Source organism: Ceratosolen solmsi, unplaced genomic scaffold (genome assembly GCF_000503995.2).
Source record: "Ceratosolen solmsi marchali unplaced genomic scaffold, CerSol_1.0 scaffold29, whole genome shotgun sequence".
In the NCBI taxonomy this organism is placed as follows: domain Eukaryota; kingdom Metazoa; phylum Arthropoda; class Insecta; order Hymenoptera; family Agaonidae; genus Ceratosolen; species Ceratosolen solmsi.
In genome coordinates, this window is record NW_011948417.1 from 7,336,309 (window position 1) to 7,356,325 (window position 20,017).

The 20,017-nt window shown below is 34.0% G+C and overlaps 2 protein-coding genes across 2 annotated transcripts in view; both read left to right on the forward strand.

Annotated features, from left to right (window-relative positions):
- Positions 1 to 5,836, forward strand: part of jumu (Forkhead box protein N4 jumeau) — a 31,566-nt gene extending 25,730 nt beyond the window's left edge. The window contains exons 3-5 of the mRNA XM_011496471.1: positions 1,011 to 1,476; positions 1,657 to 2,033; positions 4,469 to 5,836. Of these exons, the coding sequence (XP_011494773.1) occupies positions 1,011 to 1,476; positions 1,657 to 2,033; positions 4,469 to 5,150 (1,525 nt within the window). The 3' untranslated portion in view covers positions 5,151 to 5,836. The remainder of the gene's footprint in view (positions 1 to 1,010; positions 1,477 to 1,656; positions 2,034 to 4,468) is intronic.
- Positions 5,837 to 9,806: 3,970 nt separating this feature from the next.
- On the forward strand, positions 9,807 to 15,502 carry LOC105359784 (nardilysin). Its single transcript, XM_011496472.1, has 15 exons — positions 9,807 to 10,049; positions 10,160 to 10,336; positions 10,466 to 10,560; positions 10,628 to 10,779; positions 10,861 to 10,974; positions 11,070 to 11,265; positions 11,799 to 12,004; positions 12,088 to 12,258; positions 12,321 to 12,664; positions 12,797 to 13,297; positions 13,387 to 13,537; positions 13,631 to 13,764; positions 14,269 to 14,647; positions 14,742 to 15,219; positions 15,300 to 15,502. Exons 2-15 carry the CDS (start codon positions 10,239 to 10,241, stop codon positions 15,446 to 15,448), a joined length of 3,168 nt encoding a protein of 1,055 aa, XP_011494774.1. The 5' UTR covers positions 9,807 to 10,049; positions 10,160 to 10,238; the 3' UTR covers positions 15,449 to 15,502.
- Positions 15,503 to 20,017: the final 4,515 nt, after the last annotated feature.

Consider the following 20,017-nt stretch of genomic DNA (forward strand, 5'->3'; position numbering starts at 1 on the left):
GCATTCCCCCACACTCGTCCGATGGTTCGTTCGACCTCGAGCCCTTCGTCTCCTTCCTGGTCATGTTTGAGCGAGAGGGACGCCGTGGCCGCAAACGTAATCGCAATGAACACGTGATCCTTGCTCTTCTCAACCTGGTTTTGCATAATGGGGTGTCGTCGAGTACACGTGCACGAGCAGAAATTTACATTAAAAATATTTAAGTGCGCTTCTTGCACGATCTGATCGATAATGGACGCGGAGTCCAGGCTGCACCGTTACTGGGACATAAGCGCAACTGGAAGAAGTTATTGTTATTATCGAAATCACTCAAATGGAGTAGCCCAGTACGTTCATTTACCAAAGGACAAAATGTCGAATGTCGTATGCCAATTTGAAGTTCTGCTGCTTTTATTATGGTTTTGCATCAACCATTATTGTAGTATAAAAAAGAATGTGAAACGCTATGCTAATAAAATTTTGTAACATTTAAGGTAAAGCATTATCAGTACCATCTGTCATAATACGGATATCAATTTTTTCTACTCATAACTTTTTTTATCGCGCAATCTGGCTTTTACGTGCTGAAGTAAATGAATTTTGCAAATTCCAAACTTTAGGCACTTCAGTACTTTAGTTATATTGTAGTTCATATAACTACTACAAGTAGTAGTGACATATGCCTCGATATACAAACATCATTGCAAATTTGAGTGAAATTGTTATCTCAGATTGATTAATTTGAATAGAATGAAAAGTATATTTTATTATAGTATAATGCTTTGAATGTTTGTTTTTTCTTCATAATTTTGCGCGCCTTACAACTTACATTCAATGTAAACATTTATAATGTCGTTCATACTGCCAAATAATCAAAGGGCAATGAAAAATTTCACATTTATTTGACGAAACTCCGTGGTTCTCGGTCACCGCATAAAATTAAAAGAAAAAACAAACAACATAACCATATTTTCATCTCGTTCGTTTGAAAAGAACAGAAGACTAAGGTCTTCTTTCTTCTTTCGTTACAGTAACTTCAATCTGGATCTCAGCGGCTATGATGCCGCTTCCATAATGGTGAATCCAAACTCGGTGATGCCACACATGTCGGTGCGCAATGCAGCAGCGACAAACAACAATGGCCTCAGCAGTACCACGAATACGACAGCGAACAGCAAGCGATACTTTGCCTTCTCGCCCAAGCTCGATCCTAAAGAGGAGAGGACCGAGGTGTCGGAGCTCCCCGAACGGAACGGCACCGTGGAGCTCGAGGAGACCGAAGTCGAGGCGGAAGCGGAGCTCGAGTCCGACCCGGAGAGGGATTACGAGAACGAGCTGTCGGACTCGGAGGAAGAGGAAGAGGAGTCCGAGGACGAGGAGCACGAGTCTCAGTTAAACGGTTCCAGTCTTAAACTGAGTCTGCCCCAACACAAGTCCAAAGCTACGCTGCTCCTACCAGCCAGCACGATCAAGACTATCTCACCACAGTTTATCAAAGCGCATCAGCAGCAGCATCAGTATCAGCATCAGCATCAGCAGCAACAACAACAACAGCATCAGCAGAATCATCACCACCACCATCACCACCATCAGCAGCAACAGCACCAGCACCAACACCAGCAGCAGCAGCAGCAGCAGCAACAACAGCAACAGCAACAGCAACAGCAACAGCAACAGCAACAGCAACAAACGCTTAAAGTCAACGGCATAACCGGCATTCGGCTGCAAAATCTTAAAATCCTCCAGAGCCCAGGACAGGTACAACAGTTGCGCCGACAAATCTACGGGAACGGTGTCCAGGCGCACGTTGTCACGCAACAGCAGCATCATCAGCAGCAGCTCCTCCAGCAGAGTTCGCAGCTGACGCAGATTGCGGCTTCGCAGGCGAGTTCCGGGTGTCCCAAGAGGGATAAAGATCTCGATCCACTCAGACTCGACTACGACGATAAACCGTATCCCAAGCCGGCTTACTCGTACTCCTGCCTCATCGCCATGGCGCTCAAAAACAGTCAAACGGGATCTCTGCCGGTATCCGAGATCTACAATTTCATGTGGTGAGTCTAAACATAAGCAATTCATTAAGTCGATTGTCCAAGACTAATTGGTGGCGACAGTCCTCGGTTCCATTAATTACGCATAACAAAATTGTACGAAGCAATGACGATCGATGTAGGTTTTCCCTCGATTGCAGTTGCTTTATTACCAGCTTCCCCCAGTCACAATTCAACAAAGAAAGTAGTTTTGCCGATGTCTAAATGCGCGGCCATTAGTCATTGCGATTAGCCAAACCAGTACTTACGATAAGCAACACGAGCTGGGACAATAAATAAATTTATCATAAATACGCCATAAAAGTTATATAACTCGAAATAATAAATGACGTAGCATCGCGAGCTCGTTATTAAAAGAAAAACAAAACAAAAAAAGCATGCAAAACGAAAGTCGAAAACCGCAGCCGGCGACAAAACTTTTCGTTCACCCTCTCCTCGTACTTTTACCTGGCATATTCCTGATCATTAAGCGCGCCCAATCGCACGTGAATTTTCGCGTGCCCCAATATATCAAGCCGGCCGCTCAGTCGCGCGCGCACATTTAATAAAAAATAAAAAAATTAATAAAATAAAATATAAATCGGAAGGGTGAGAGCGGCGAGGGGACCCGGAGAAAAAAATGCGTGGCAAGAGGACGAAGGGAGGAGGGGGACGAGCGAGTAGTTGTAGCGGCCGAGCTGTAGAGTAGGGGGATTTTGAAGCTCGAAATGCAAGTATTGCGTAGCAATACTCGGTCTTTCAGAACTCGGTGCGCGTTGAGCGCTGCTGGCCTGCTCGAGTAATCTGCCAGGGGGAAAAGAGGAAAAGAGATAGAGCGAGAGTGCCTGAACGGGGCTTCGGCTTCAGCCCTACCGTTGCCTTGGCTGTGTCGATGCGATATACAGCCACACTAGCCGGGAGCAAGAAGGTGGAAGGGGTCCGCGTATTATCCCTCTTCCTTTATTTGACTCCCTTACCCCGGCCCCGCCGCACTCGCCAACTTGTATACGTACACGCGCGCCCGTCCCCTCTTGCCCTTCACCCCACCCACCATCCCCTCCCCGCGCGCTCTAAGTCGCTCTCTCTCTCTCTCTCTCTCTCTTCCCCTCCCCTCTCCATCACTCTCTCGTTCTTGGCCATTCGTTTCACGGAGCGGCAAGGGGAGAGGTGTTATTTTGTGTGAGGCCCTTGGAGCACCAGGTGCATGCCAAAGTACAGTCTCGAGAGAAAGCCGAGGCCCCTCTCTTTGTTCCTTGTGGCGGCCTGCCCCGCGTACAGTACTATCCAAGAATATCGCGCACTTGCATTTTGCGCGCTCGCGATCTTCAACACAACAATCTCTCTCGGTTATGATCGTTTTCCGTCCTCGTTTTTCTCTCCCGGAATTATTGCCATTTCGTGCACGCTTCGCCATTGAGTCGCGCTATTTCCTTTTCTCTCTCAATCACGCGAGTCTAACCACTGGCCCACTCCAATTGTCAAGCCCCCTCCCCTCCTCCATCTCCTTCTCTCTCTCTCTCTCTCTCTCTCTCTCTCTCTCTCTTACACTCTCACTCTCTCGCTCGTTATGTTCATACTCCACTCTCTATCATCTCTTGCTCTCATCACCTTTTATTCTATCGCGCCATTTTTCTCCGTAGCGCGGTTATGGCTTAGCTAACTCTTGGTCATTACTTTACGTGATTAAGAGACGCCTCGGACCCTATTCATGGATAATTCATTTTATATTTACGATCATTATTGCACACGTATATTAAACACGCGTCTTTTATTATTTTGAGTTACTTGGGCGTTAGAGGATTTTATTTATTTTTGCGAATAAAAAAATATTTAAACTGTTTGATATAAAATAATTTTTTGCTGATAAAATTATAATTCATATTTTTGTCTATCTGTCTGATTGTTGGACTCTCTCTCTCTCTCTCTCTCTGGGCGCGCGCGCGCGAGTGAGCGAGTGGTTTTATCGAACGAGGAGCAATTTTTCTCTATTATTCTTGATTTTAACATTTTTACTTTCTTTGTAATTCAAATATAAAGATAAAAGCATCGATTCAAAGAGTGCAACGGGCGAAGCAAGATTTATTTGAAAATATAAAAATAAATTAAGAAAATTCTTCAATAATGAAAAAAAAATTCACTTAAATATAAATAAATAACTCGCATTTAATGATTGCATAGCCGTATTAAACAATAATGTTATTTAACTTTGGTACACGAAGAAACTATAAATTATCGCCGGTATATAATAGAAAGTTAGAGAAACCCCGGAAAGTAAATGCGCGTTGCTAGTCGTAATGGGATAAATAAATGAATTAACGTTAGAGAGTACTGTATTGCATCAATGCGTATTTGAAGAAAAAAAAGTAAAAAATTCCGAGTAACATGTAGATAATAGTAAATTTGAGAATCCAATAAAAGATAATGTAAAAGATGAAGAGCGTGGGTTTGCCATTTTTCAGCGAGCACTTTCCATACTTCAAGACGGCTCCAAACGGCTGGAAGAACTCCGTAAGGCACAACCTCTCGCTCAACAAGTGTTTTGAGAAAATCGAGAAGCCGGCGGGCAACGGCAACCAGCGTAAGGGCTGCCTCTGGGCCATCAACCCTGCCAAGATCGCCAAGATGGACGAGGAGGTACAAAAGTGGTCGCGAAAGGATCCCCTCGCCATCAAGAAGGCCATGATCTATCCGGAGCAGCTGGAGCTCCTGGAACGCGGTGAAATGAAGTACGTGGGGAGCAGCAACGGCGACCTTTCCGAGGAAACGGAGAGCTCGGGCGACGAGGCCGAGGGCCCGGAGGAGGTGGCACGTAGCCTCGGACACGGGCACCTTGCGGCCAACTCGGTCACCGACAGTTACGACGAGAGTAGTCAGGACTGCGATGTCGACGCCACCGAGCAGCTCTACGACGAGATCGACATCGACGACAACAAAGAGGCCCTGCACATGCAGCTCAATATCTCCAAGCAGGAGAGCAGCCTCGATTATCAGTTGAGCCCGAGTAACAAGCGACAGAAGACCCTCACGGGCACACTCCAGGCCAACTACGTCTATCAACCGGTAACGACTGCCCGGAGGAAAACGGCACCCCTCTTCCTTACGACGGGAGCCGCCGCAGGCTCCTTCCTCAAAATTGAATGAGCGCAGCCAGCGATTTTCTTTCTTTCGACCTTTATACCCTTTCACTATCCTCTTACCGTCATCCTATCTTCCGACAAGGCTTCTAACCCGAAACTTCATCCTCACTTCGACTCTCATTTTCTTTCGTGCATTGTACAGTTATTTCTTACCCATACCAATTATATACATTCTGTTGTAAGTCGCAATTTCATTACATTATCATTGCGCACTCGCTCATTTTCTTGGAAAGCTAATGTGCTACCAAAGCTGATGCATACAAAATAAAACGTGTCAACGTGGCAACGGTCTCGTAGAGATTACCTCGAATGCGAAATGTACTTTCACCCTTTTCTCTTCTCTCACCTTCTCTTTTATCATTGGTCTGATCTCATACACGTACACATGCACGCGGGCACACGTCCAAAACCCACACCTCAACCCGACAAAGGGATAAAGAGAGTGAGTCTGTGTTTTGGTGTGCGTGCTTGCTTGCATGCGTGGGTGTGTGCGAAGGCAACCGTAAGTGTATGTGAATTCAGTTATCGCTTTAATTTCAATATACAATGAGGAGTAGTACATTTCACATTTAATGATTATACTCTTGAGATTGACTGTCGCGTATGAAACATTCCGTATGATTTGTAACACAAATATTAATTTGACAAGTGGTCCGCTTTATTTTCATTTCATTATTGTATAAATTCTCCTTCAATACGTGTGTGTGCGCGCGCGCGCGCGTATATATATATATATATATATATATATATATATATATATATATATATGTACACACGCGCACACAAACAAATTAAAAAAAATGAATTTCTATTAAAAGCCCCTTGTTTATCCTGGAAAGAAAGATAATTTAAAACAAATTCGAGGATCTCGGCACAATGCAGCATTATTTAAAGCGCGATAAAGCAGTTTGGTATGTGATAAGTGCGATAAAAATATAAGCAAAATTTACAGAATATTTTTTACAAACTATAATAGCCACTTTCATTATTTTAGGCAAAATCGTAGTTAAGTAGATGTTCTTGGTCTATACTCGATAGATGATAAATCCAGAACAGTTGAAATTATGCTTTAGAAATGCGAATTTATAGTCTCCGAAATGAGCATAACGAAAATAATGTATTGTACAGAAATATTTGAAATTGTAAACGACATATATAAATGAAGACGTTCTTAAACGGCGATGCTTAAATTTGTAAGATACATGATATGTAAGATCACAGTATGTAATTTACCGGCACGTTTGTGCGCGAGACGATGTGTCCAAGGGCGAAACTGTATGGAAATATTTTGCGGTGTTCCAGTCTTCGTCCTTAATTATATGGGATTTAGACACATTTGCGGAGTAATCATTGTATTGGAAAAGCAAACCCATCGTTTGCACATTTTCCGCGATAATAGAGTTCCAATTTAAATCGTCACTATTGTTGTGCGTGGTACTGCATATTAACGACTGCTCTGAGTAAACAAATACCTACAAAATAAACCTATATTATTAAGTATTTGGTCAGCCAATGGCCAGACTGATGTATTATACTTTTTATACATTGCTGGACTAAGTAATAAATGTAAATGTTTTTGCAAAACCGTATACCTGAAAGATATGAAATTACTTAGATTCACAGACAGGTAGAGTACAAAGAAAATAATAGAAAAAATTCATCATTGTAAGATTTTGTAGCATAGCAAGTTGAAAATTGTGTACTTTATTTAATTTTTACGCGTTATTGAATTGGCGAGCGTACAAGATTTAAAATTATATTTAGAAACACGCATGAAGAGAGAGAAAAAAAAAAACAAACAAGCAAAATAAAATAAAATAATTTAGCATCGGAAGATCATTTTCTTTTAGGCCAGTGAAATCATTATTCTAGCCCTCGATTGGCGAGAGCTATTTTACGATGCTAGTTAATATAAATCCATCTATAAAATTACTTCTTTTACGAAAATTACGCACGTCGCTGAGTAATACTTAAGGACGTTCAATGCTGTGAAGTATATTAATGAGTAATTGGTAAAAGTTAGTCTTAATCAGAAGTAATTAATTAATTAATTAAGCAAATAGTAGATTATATTTCTTTGCAAAATGCATAATGTGCCCCTTGAAGTTGCATAGCAGAATCAGAAGTTCTACTCCATGAGTAACTATGAGAATTTTGCAACGCATTTACAAAAAGGTAGCTGTATGTTGTATAATTGTATATAAAGAAGCTCGATCAATTTGTCACTAGGTTGCATTTACCACATTGTTTATTCCGTTCGTGAATGAATTCTCACGTTACGAGAAATGAAAGTCACTATTTTCTTAACTTTATTACATATTTTAGCACAGTAAATATAAGGAAGCATCTTTATATTAAAGTTACATTTCATTATTCATTTAAATTAAGAGAACGTGTATTTAATATCAGCATTTTCAAACACTACTGTAAATGAATGGAACACTACTTTTTTGTACCTTGTTTACAAAATTAAAACAATTTTTTAAAAAATTTTATAAAATGCAGTGTTAGTAATTAATAAATTTCATAGCTTCAATTTAGAGAAATTTCATCTCAATAAAACTGAGAAGGGACCAATAACAAAAAGCCCTTTCGTATATCATACTTTTATAAATAAGCTTTAATGTTTTTATTTTTATTTTTCTACTTTTGACACGTATACATGAAAACATTGTAACAATAATGCTTCGTATTATAAGTAAAAGAAAAGAATGTACCATTTACTATGTTATATATACACACACACGCACACACACACACATATATATATATATATATATATGCGTGTGTGCGCCTGTGCGCCTGTGCGTGCGCGCGCGTGTATGTTTATATGCTGCTTTATCACCATGTTTAAAAACTAAAATTGAAAATGGTCAAGTTATACTTTTCTTTTACAATAATTTTGAAGCCATTGAATAGCTTCTTTGTGAGGAGGGGGGGGGGGGGCAAATACAATAATACTGCCAAGAATAGCCAAAGTTATAAAACAAAAAATAATAAAAATAAAAAAATATATCAATGTGTGTGCATCTATGACATGTCAAAAGATAAGATGTATGAAGAATGATGGAAAAAAAAAATAGCCAAAGTTATAAAACAAAAAATAATAAAAATAAAAAAATATATCAATGTGTGTGCATCTATGACATGTCAAAAGATAAGATGTATGAAGAATGATGGAAAAAAAAAAGAAAAAAATTAAAGTCTCTTTCCTCTGTGCATAGGCATAATCTTATAAACTCTGGTCTCAAGGAAATCAAAATCATTTTCTGTATGAAAATAAAGATGCTTGTGATTTATCACTACATAGGGTGTTTCGTTGTAAATAAGCGTATCATCACACATTTGTTCCTTGAACTAATGCATAAATTGTCGATCAGTGACGTACGCCTCCATGTGTGAAATATGCGCAACATAATTTGTTAGGTAAAACTAATTACTAAGGTATACATAAAAATTAGAGTAGTTTTTGTACCTGTTTATAAACAATTTCTATACTTATGTAATTTGAAATAAGTAGCAAGTGATCTTTATAATATACATAATACAAGCAGCAAAATGTACATGTGCAATGAACATTTTAATAATAAAAAAACTAAAATATACATAAATTTTTTGTGTGTGTGTGTGCGCGCCTCTGTGTCATTGAATCTTTTCCATTCATCATTGAGATGCATATATCTCCGATTCCATTCGGGGGTGTGTGTATGTATGTATGTATATATATATATATATATATATAGTTTCCTATTAATACACAATAATAATTTAATTAAATAATTCATATTTCGATAATGAATATCAAATGAAAATGCATTTCTTTTCTTAATTTCATAATTATAAATGCTAAAACGGAAGTGCATATTATAATGGGAAAGAACATGCGCAATAGTAAGTATATAAGAAATTTACAAATTTACCGGCTCTTTAACCGCCGTAATCGAGAACGTTCCTCCTCCCCAGCAATAAATAATTAATAATTAAAATTAAAATATCAGTAAAGCCGAAATTTAATTGAATTTGGTGAATATCGGAGAGACGATCGTGGATTCGTTAGTTCGTTCTCGTGTCGCATAGTGCGATCAACAGTGAATTATATTATAGTAATTTCTTTCATTAAACGATTGCCCATAATGTCGCAGCGATATTGGAATTTGTTATTGACATAAATATATATATATATATATATATATATATATATATATATATATATATATATATATATATAGAGTGTGTTTGCCGGTAAAGATGAAATTAAATTCCCCTTATATTATTTAGTCGTTAAAATTATCATTTTACTTATGACTCACGTACGGCTTTGATTAAAATATCTCTTTCTCGCGACATTTCGCCCAGATTTTTATGGCTAATCATAAATCCGTTATGCCGGTATAAAGTAAGTCAAGCGTGAAAAGAAATACTTTAAGCGAGCAGCGCCCGCTGCTTCTGCAGTCGCTGTCGGTAAATATTTCGTTAAAGCGTGCGCGCGCGCGCGAGATTATGTTTTTATCGGATGTCGTATGGCTGGGGTTTAGTCGTCGATAGCCAATGAGATAACGATTTCGACTGCGTACATACGACATCTCGAAGCATTCGATAGTCGTGGCGATTAGGATTAGAGAATCATCGGAGTGTCGGTGATATTCCAAGATTTATATTCCAAGTCAAATCGAAATTTCGTTTTCCTGCTCGTGGTACACGGTCGCTTTGTTTTTTTTAACCTCTTATGATCGCAACATATATTCAATATGCAGATGAAATGATACTTCTTACCTGATCTGAATTTGACTTATTTACTTTCGCCAGCATTTTTTGTTCATCGACGCTCAAATAAGTTTTTATGATTGCGCATAAGTTTTATTTATCCGGGGTTGAAGTTATCAGCGAGTTCTTAAGTAACAAGGTATTTATTAAATATGTAATGCCAAAACGTTTATTTCACAATTTATCACAAAATAAAAAAATTAAATTAAATATACATCTGATGAACAATATGAATTTATTACGTTCAAGAGTAATTTATTATAACCTTCAACCTGTCAGTGAAATAAAAAAAGCAATTTCTGTAGAAGCTTCTTCTCAAATAGGAAATATGACAGAAAATAAGTCGGATGAAAAGAAGGAAAATGATATTAAAGTCACATATCTAGATACTCCTGTTAAGTCGGAAAGCGACCAAAAGGAATATAGGTAATGTAGCTAATTTTTTTTTTCGACTTATTTGTCAATTAAATATCTCTGTTGCTTCAAATGTCGCACAGACTATTAGGGCTGCAAAAAATATTTACTTTAGTGCGTATATTTGATTGGCATTCGCAGAGTTATAAAATTAGAGAATGGCTTAACCGCTTTATTGATTTCTGATTTAAAGTCCATCCAAGATAATGACGCTGGGGAGAGTGTACAAGAAAATGGTAAGAGCTATTATTATCGATAGTTTAAGTAACGGCGATGCCAAAGTACATGCATTTTATCTTGTAGTTTCCGTCTGCTCCGCCGATGATGAAAGCAATATCAGCGAAGAAGATAGCGAAAGCGACGGTACAGACGAAGACGACAGTCAAGATGATGCTTCGAACGACGAAGACAGCGTTGAGGCTGGTACTAAAACGCTTAAAAGGGATAAGAAAATGGTGCTGGTTTATATTCTTGTATAATATATCCTGCGCGTGTCCTTTACTATCTTATTACTATTATTTTTTTTTCATTTGCAGGCAGCTTGTGGCCTGTGCGTAGGTGTTGGAAGTTTCAGCGATCCAAAAGATATACAAGGATTGGCTCATTTCCTTGAACACATGGTATTCATGGGCTCCGAAAAATTTCCACAGGTTATCGATAATCATTTATTTAATAATTTTTTTAACAATAATACCAAATATTTTCATAATAAATAACATGTCAAAGTTTAAATTTACTTTGTTAGGAAAATGACTTTGATACATTTATAAAACAAAGAGGAGGTTTTGATAATGCCTGCACAGACTGCGAGCACACTACTTTCTACTTTGAAATACAGGAAAAGCATTTATTACCCGCTATGGATCGATTTGCTCAATTTTTTATAAGTCCTCTTATGAAAAGAGATGCAATTACTCGAGAACGCGAGGCTGTTGAAAGTGGTATGATTTAATTATTTTCAAATATCGACTATTCGATTATTTTACCAAATATTTTGAATATACAATGTGTAAATTTGCAGTTTGAAGTAATTTACATTGAATTTCGATTCGATTTAAATCATTGATTTTATCTTCATAATTTGTATTTATAATTTGTAATTATATTACGTATGAATTATATTGAGATGAATTTTCACAATCTACTGAACAAAACACTACTTATTGTCAAATTGCCTACGATATTTAATTGATAATGTTATATCAAGATATTTAAGAATCCCAAAAACAATTGATAATTTTTTTTATATTCAAATGTAGTTTTAGTGCATTTTATGAATAGCTAAGAAAAACAAAATAATCTCGAAATTTGAATTAATTCGTTTGCAATTCATTTATTTAAAAGATCGGATAAATTCAGATCACATGTTACCAGTGCACGTTACATATGTAACATTAATAGTACGCTATTAAATTTTTATTAGTTAGTATATTTCCATTAGTTTATACTATAAGGATTTTTTAATGTTTCATAGAATTCAAAATGGCATTGCCATCGGATTCTAATAGAAAAGAGCAATTGTTCGCAAGTTTTGCAAGAAAAAATCATCCTGCTGCAAAATTTCCGTGGGGAAATTTAATTACATTACGTGACAATATCGACGAGGATAAATTAAATTCAGAATTGCATAAATTTCGGGAAAGGCATTATAGTGCACATAGAATGACATTAGCAGTTCAAGTTAGTAATTTCATGTATAATAAAATAAAGTAAAAAGAGCGTATTGAAAGATTTCAATAATTAAAACGATTTTAATGTTTCAGGCAAGATTATCATTAGATGTATTAGAACAATATGTTAAAGATTGTTTTTCCAATGTACCTGTAAATAATTTACCAGCAGATGATTTTAATGAATTTGTAGGAAAAAATTCATTCGACAGTCCAGAGTTTAACAAATTATACAAGATTAAACCTATTAAGGACATTAGTCAGGTAAGTTACAAAATAAATAAAGTAATTCTTTAAGATCTTAAAAAATATTGTCTAATTGACAGGTTGAATTGACGTGGGTAAGTCCACCTTTACATCATCTGTATAGAAGTAAATCTCATCAATATGTTTCATGGATTATCGGTCACGAAGGGAAAGGCTCATTAATTAATTATCTTCGGAAGAAAATGTGGTGCCTTGATATTTTCAGTGGTAATAGCGAAGGAGGTTTTGAACATAGCTCTATGTATGCCCTTTTTAGTCTATCTTTAATACTAACAGACGAAGGCTATGAGCATTTGAACGAAGTATTAGATGCTGTGTTTTCCTACATAAATTTGTTACGTTACGAAGGTCCGCAGAAGAGACTGTTTGACGAGATTCAGCAAATAGAAAATATTAATTTCAGGTTATAATTTATAATTGAAAATTGAAGTTAATACTTTAATAGCTTCGTTCTATTTGTTAAAAATGAAAATTAAAAATCTAGATTTCCCAGTGATTTGCAAATAATAAGCTCGAATGTTTCAATTTTTCTCAGATTCACCGATGAAGATAGTGCTGTATATTATGTAGAGGCATTGTGCGAGAATATGCATTTCTATCCCCCGGTAGATTATATTACCGGTAGCGAATTATACTTTGAGTATGATCCTGAATCTATTAAAAGTTCCATTGATATTCTACGCCCAGATAATGTTAACATTATACTGTTTGATAAAAAGTTCAACGAAGATGATTTTGATAAAGTAGAGCCTTGGTTTCAAACAAAATATTCGAGCAGTGAAATACCTAAGGAATGGGTGACACGTTGGACAGAAATTAAACCATTGCCTGAATTTCATCTTTCAAAACCAAATTTGTATATTACAGATGATTTTAGTTTAATTGACTTGCCAGCTGATATACCAAAATATCCAGTAAAAATCCATCACAATGATAAAATTGAAGTTTGGTATAGAGTAGATCCAAAATTTCGTCTTCCTAACTGCTACATATATCTTTATTTGATAACCCCTTATGCCATTGAATCTCCTAGATCGTAAGTTAGCTGTTATTATTAAGTCACGTGTAATATTATTAAATTGTCAACAATGTCTTGAATAATTATTTTTATGATCGTTAAATTAGCTCGGCAATGCTGAAGATGCTCGTATCTTTATTAGAACAATTATTAATCGAGGATTTATACGATGCAATAGTTGCTGAGTTAGAATATCATATTAGTTCATGCATAAAGGGTATTATGGTTAAAGTACACGGCTTGAATCAAAAATTATTTGTTAGTATACATTGTTTATTTGTTCATGTATTTTTTTCCATACGCTAATTAGGTTATTATTGTTAATTATGTTTTTATCACCTTTTCTTTTAGCTTTTGCTGGAAACAATATTAAAGTGTATAGCAAACTGTCATAAATTAGCAACAGAAAAGTTGTTTAACGTAATGAAAAGAGAGCAGCTAAAGTCTTATTACAATACTTTTCTTAAACCTGCTAAGCTTGCCAAGTAAGTATACGATAAGGGCTAGACATTTTGAACCTTTAAAATAGTTTAAAAACAGCTTGAGGTATAAAATTGTTAGGCACATTGCAATTGATATATTATTGATATATTATTTTCATTATTTAATTTGCATTAGTATGAATGATTGATGTATAATGGAAGTTGGGGTTTGTTAATCTAGAGGGCTCGAAATAATCGAATTGCAACGATAAAAATGAATCGTTAAGTGAGTAAAGAATTAAATTCATTTATTAGAGTTGTTAACCACCTCTCTTCGCCGATATTTAATATTTCTAAACGTGAGTTGCATGCAACTATTTATTGTTTTTTTTTTTTTTTTTTTTTTTTTTTTTTTTTTATCTTCACCATTGATTGATTGATTGATTGATTGATCGATCGAATAGAAAAATATCCAATTTCGAGTCGCATCTGCAATGCCGTATAAGGAATCGTAATATATTTTCTATATCTGCAAGAATAATATACAGTAACTTTAATTACTTTTAGTGATGTTCGAATATCGATTTTAACCGAAGGTTTTTGGACGTCTATCGAAAAGTATGACGTAATATCTGGAGTAACTTTTGACGAGTTCATCAGTTTTGCTAGGAATTGTACGGAGCACATGTACATTCAGTGTCTCGTGCAAGGCAATGTTAGCGAAAAAGTTGCACTAGAAAATATATACAAATGTATCGAGCCACTGGAATATTATGCATTAACACCGAAAACTCGCCTTCGCTTGAAACTTCATCAAATTCCAGTTGGTGAAAAGTGCTGTCGTGTGAAAAATTTCAATCCTATGGATGTTAATTCCATTGTAACAAATTATTATCAATCCGATGTCGCTTCTATTAAACTTTATGTTATTATTGAATTGTTAATGGTGAGCGAACTTCAAATGTTGCACAATCATTTTTCAACGGCACTTAATGATTATTATGTATTATCATATTTTCATTTTTTTTATTTTTACTTAGATGTTCATGGAAGAACCAATATTTAATCAACTTAGAACTCAAGAGCAACTGGGTTATGATGTTTCTTGTTTATTGAGAGATACTTACGGTGTTATTGGATACTCGATTACTGTTTGCACACAGGCCGACAAATTTACAACGGAATATGTCGATGAAAGAATCGAAGCATTCATACGATCATTAACCGATTCGTTCAAAACCAAAACCCTCGACGATTACAACTTTATAAAGGAATCTCTCATTAAATCGAAGCAGTGCACCGATATAGACCTTAAAGAAGAAGTTAACAGAAATTGGACCGAAATAACAGATGAAACATATATTTTTGACAGATACGATAAAGAAATCGCTGCTATAAAAACAATAACAATTGAGCAACTTATCGAGTGGTTGAACGATCACATAGTTAATGGAAAAAGTTTTAGAAAATTAAGTATTCAAATAGTTGGAACAACTAATGAAGATAAAAGGGACGACGGTAAGCAAGTGAAACATATTTCAGCGAATTTACGAATGAAAATTAATTTTAATGACAATTAACAATTGTTAATTCCACAGAAAAAGACAAAAATTTAGATCCAGCGTCAAAAAAATATTCATTAACATATTTGACAGATGATAAAAAACCATCGGAATATTATATAACCGACATTGAAGCTTATAAGAGTAAATTGAATCTATTTCCTACTAGTCACACAACTTTATGACAAACGAATATCTAATATTATTAAAAATTTGTACTGAACAAATTTTTTAAATTATGCAGAATTTTATAGTTTTGAAATAAAATAATAAGTATAGAACTACTTGTATAATTTAATTATTTGAAGTATTTATAATTGTCATTTTATTTTTAAGATTCATAAATTTTAATAAATGAAAAATTAATATTTTTCGATAGTTTATTATGAAATTCAATTTTTTTTTTTTTTTTTTTTTTTTTTTTTTTTTTTTTTTTTTTTTTATTATAGAACATGCGTTTGTAATGCACAAATTTTATATAATAAAAAATATTAATATATCAAAAAAATTATTTTGAATAATGTATAATTTTATAAAGTAGCGTATTTTAATTTTTTTAGAAAATTAAATATTTTTATTTATTTGGGTGTAGTGTGTGTGTGTGTGTGTGTACCCTTACTCGTAGATGCCTGTTAATGGTAAACTCCTTGCTTTCTCAACATCGTACGTACTCCATGTAAAATCGCAAATGTATCGGATTTTACGGGAGTTATGCTTAAAATTCAAAATACAAATATTTAGAAGCAATTGTTGATTAATTTGATGTGATGCTTATTTACCGATGCTGTAACGCTTTATTTTTATTTTTTCTTTCTTTTTTTTTTTTTCTTTTTTTTTTAACTGAAATTTGTGTCGAAGGCACGGCGTTACAAAGATAATTCGAGAACGATTTGCACAGACGTATATTCAAAAGTAAAATATTCTACAAAATTAGCTCAAGACAAAGTGGCTAACAAAGGCCTAGAAGAATACATTCGACCTAAAATATTTATTACTTAGAAGACATTGTTATTATTAATGGAGAAGATAATAAAGATATAAACTAAACAGTTTTTTCAAATCTTGATTAAAAATAAAAGATCTTTTGTTCAAATTTCATTTTCAAGCTTAAAATTAAGTATCTGTAAATGTTTATTTTAACGAGAGAAAAATTAGTAATCCTCGATATATTTACTTTTCTATAAAACTTGACTTTCATTATTTCTTTATGCAACAACAATTCATCGTCATATACGTTTTATATTTGTCGATTGATTAATCGTATGTGAAAATACCATAAAACATTCAAATAAATGAAATAAATAAATGAATGATATATTCTTATTATGATAATGCACGTCTTTTAGTATTACATTGATGGTAATTTGATGTAACATGCAGCATAATTTAACATTTAAAAATGAGTTTTATACATCAGACGATGAAGAGTGAAACTTCCTTTCAACAATTTGTTTGAAATATGAATAAGTTTGCTAATAATTGTCACATGCGATACATAAGAAGAGAATGTTAACAAGGTTTACAAGGATAATACATAATTAGTTATAACTAATGACATCTCATATTAATGAATAAATAAGGATATTGGCTATTTCTCTTTTAATGTATTCTTTATTTGTATGACATGACAGTACATTTTAATAAATCATTAAACTTCCAAAATATTGGCCAGTCGTTTTTATGATGCTTTCTTGTTGAAAACTTGTGAAAGAATTGGTTCGCTCGTGGGTTTCTTAAGAAATACCATAAAATTCAATAATCAAAATTCTTAAATTGATCGGGTCATATTTACTTGTTAAATTTTTTTTTTCTTTTCTTTCTTTCTTTCTTTTTTTTTTCTTTTTTCTTTTTTTTTTTTTCCTTGATCTTTCACCAATCGGCGCGCGTAATACATAATAATATCGAAAGTTAATTTAAAAGAAGCTAATTCCATAGAAATAAAAAATTTGACACAATAATTTTTTCTTGTTGTTGTTGTTGTTGTTGTTGTTGTTGTTGTTGTTGTTGTTGTTGTTGTTGTTGTTGTTGTTGTTGTTGTTGTTGTTGTTGTTGTTGTTGTTGTTGTTGTTGTTGTTGTTGTTGTTGTTGTTGTTGTTGTTGTTGTTGTTGTTGTTGTTGTTGTTGTTGTTGTTGTTGTTGTTGTTGTTGTTGTTGTTGTTGTTGTTGTTGTTGTTGTTGTTGTTGTTGTTGTTATATCTAGCAGCATAATATGACTGTTATAATGGACGCTAAATGCTTGATCAATTATTGAATTTCAATTCAATTTGAATTTTAATTCGTGCTTCTGTTGACGAAATTCTATTGCTAAAAACGACCGATTACTGCCGTCTCGTCTCCACAACGGACATTTTTTACATTGAATATCGATGCAATTCTGATAATCTAATTCATTACAACATCCATCAACGTGCATTTTTCATGTAATATTTGTTTTGTTAGTAATGATTTTATAATTAATACAATTCTTCATTAACTGCGGTATTATAGAATTGCCACTACGTTTATATTATCGCCTAAACTTGAAATATCAACCTGTGCTTTCTCTATGATTTTATCGTTCAACGTTGCTTATTATTAGAATAATAATCTTTCAGTTTGCCTTGTGTTTTCGCTAGTACTGATTCTTTGTCCGAATGAAACGAAACCCTTGGTCGAGCGGACCAACTTGACAGTCTCCGCATCAGTGTATTTCAATTAGTTTTGATGGTAAAACCGGATAAATGTAACTATTATTGAGAATAATCTCCGCCGAAAACACGAAGAACATTTATGCAGAATCAGCTCCGCTGAACACTAGGCACAGATGGGATATATGTTTACAACAATAAAAATTACATTGTGGAGTCATTAAACTTTTTCCACTTTTCGCAAAATTGTATGTGCGCAACTCACGTAAAGGAGTGCAATGGTTAATCGCATTATTTGTCGGTTACAAAATTAAATCAATACAAAATAGATACAGCATATTTAACTTCCTTATCTCATTGTGTCGATGCTCTCGTCTCTTCTATTTATTTTCTCTAGTAGAATTAGACACTAAATTTATTCATTAAAGCACATAAAATGTATATTAGTCCTCTAAATGCTTATAATTTCCGTCGATAATTTTCTATCCATTCTTCATCGATGCATTTTAGAAAGAAAAAATTAGTATTATTAATTGTATCATTTAGAAGGTCAATGGCTTAATAATCGACAATAGTTGCCGCGTGATTAAAACAAAACTCAATACATTATGAAATTTTTATTTTTAACAAAATTCTAAGAAAGATATTGACGCACCATGCAAGTCATTATAATAATAAATATATAGTTAGTCAGTGAACGCATATATAAATCATTTCGCGCATGCACATTTTATACTTTTTTTTCCTTTTGAAGTTTTTACTTGCTTTACTTTTTCATTTTTAGCTAAGACGAGAAATAATAGGAGAATATATGTTATGTAATATTTAATAAGAATATATAATAATGGGGCCCACGTTATGGTTTCAACTACATCAATAGTGATTGATCGAGTGTATTTTTTTCTTTCTTTTTTGATATAATTTTTATTTTTATTTTTATTTTTATTATTATTATTATTATTATTATTATTATTATCATTTATTATCATTATTATTATTATTATTATTATTATTATTATTAATATTAATAGATATAATTCATGGCTCCTATCATATTTAAATATACTTGATAATTATATACGTATATAAGCGAGAACCTATGATATATAATATAAAAAGAAAACTAAGAAAATACAAAAGTAGTCAGCCGTGGTAATTAAAAATGTTAATTCTTGTAGAGGCGCAAGACAAAGCATACAATAAATAAACTACCGGTCACAAAAAAAAAAAAAAAAAAAAAAAAAAAAAACCAGCAATCATGTTCAAAGAAATTGAAAATAAAAGTTAAAAGCAGTTTCATCAATTTAAATGCCCATTAAATTATTATTTGCGCGCCGGCCAACCATTAAATGTATTGCAACGGATGCACGTAACTCCTTTATAAGCATGGTTATTGACACAACCATCGTTACTACTTTTTTCTGCCTTTTGCAACGAAATAGTAAGAAGAATACTCGAATGTTCTATAAAGCAAAAAAAAAAGAAAAAATAAAAGTTAATAACTTTATACGATTTTAAAGATAAATGAAGAAATATAAATGGTGAGTACTTTTGCCTTCGTAGATACCATATATATATATATATATATATATATGTTGTGTTGTGTTGTGTTGCGCGCGCGCGCGCGCGCGCGTGTGTGTGTGTGTGTGTGTGTGTGTGAAAGAAATAAGAGATAATGAAAAGAAAAAATTCTTTTGTTCGGCTGCTACGCGGCCAGTTTAAATCTTGAATAAGTATTTTATTTTTTTTTCTCTTCATTTTTATTTAACATATATGTATTATATGATGTTAAAAATCATCCATTATAAGAGTTTACATAAACGATCGATCGTTTGAATGTTTTACTTTTACTTTTGCATTAATGGTCATAGAGCATAGTGCGTGGGCCCCTAATTCTATGCATTTAGTGAAAAACTTGATGCGCGTTCAATGCGCCTCAGATTTATTGTTTTTATTCATAAACCTTTTTTACTCATTGAAGCTACTTTTTTATTACTTATACAATAAACACACGAGGTTTTCTTAATGCGTGATTAACTTTTCCTTTTTGTTTAGTTCATAATTGCATTTGCTTTTTATTAAAAATTTTTGTTCAACTTTAAATTGTTTCTTTATGCCTGACATCAG

Coding starts and splice junctions, on each gene's coding strand:
- LOC105359784 (XM_011496472.1), top strand. CDS start 10,239: ATGACAGAAAATAAGTCGGATGAAAAGAAGGAAAATGATATTAAAGTC. Junction 11,266..11,798: donor ACGCGAGGCTGTTGAAAGTG/GTATGATTTAAT, acceptor AATGTTTCATAG/AATTCAAAATGGCATTGCCA. Junction 12,665..12,796: donor ATAGAAAATATTAATTTCAG/GTTATAATTTAT, acceptor AATTTTTCTCAG/ATTCACCGATGAAGATAGTG.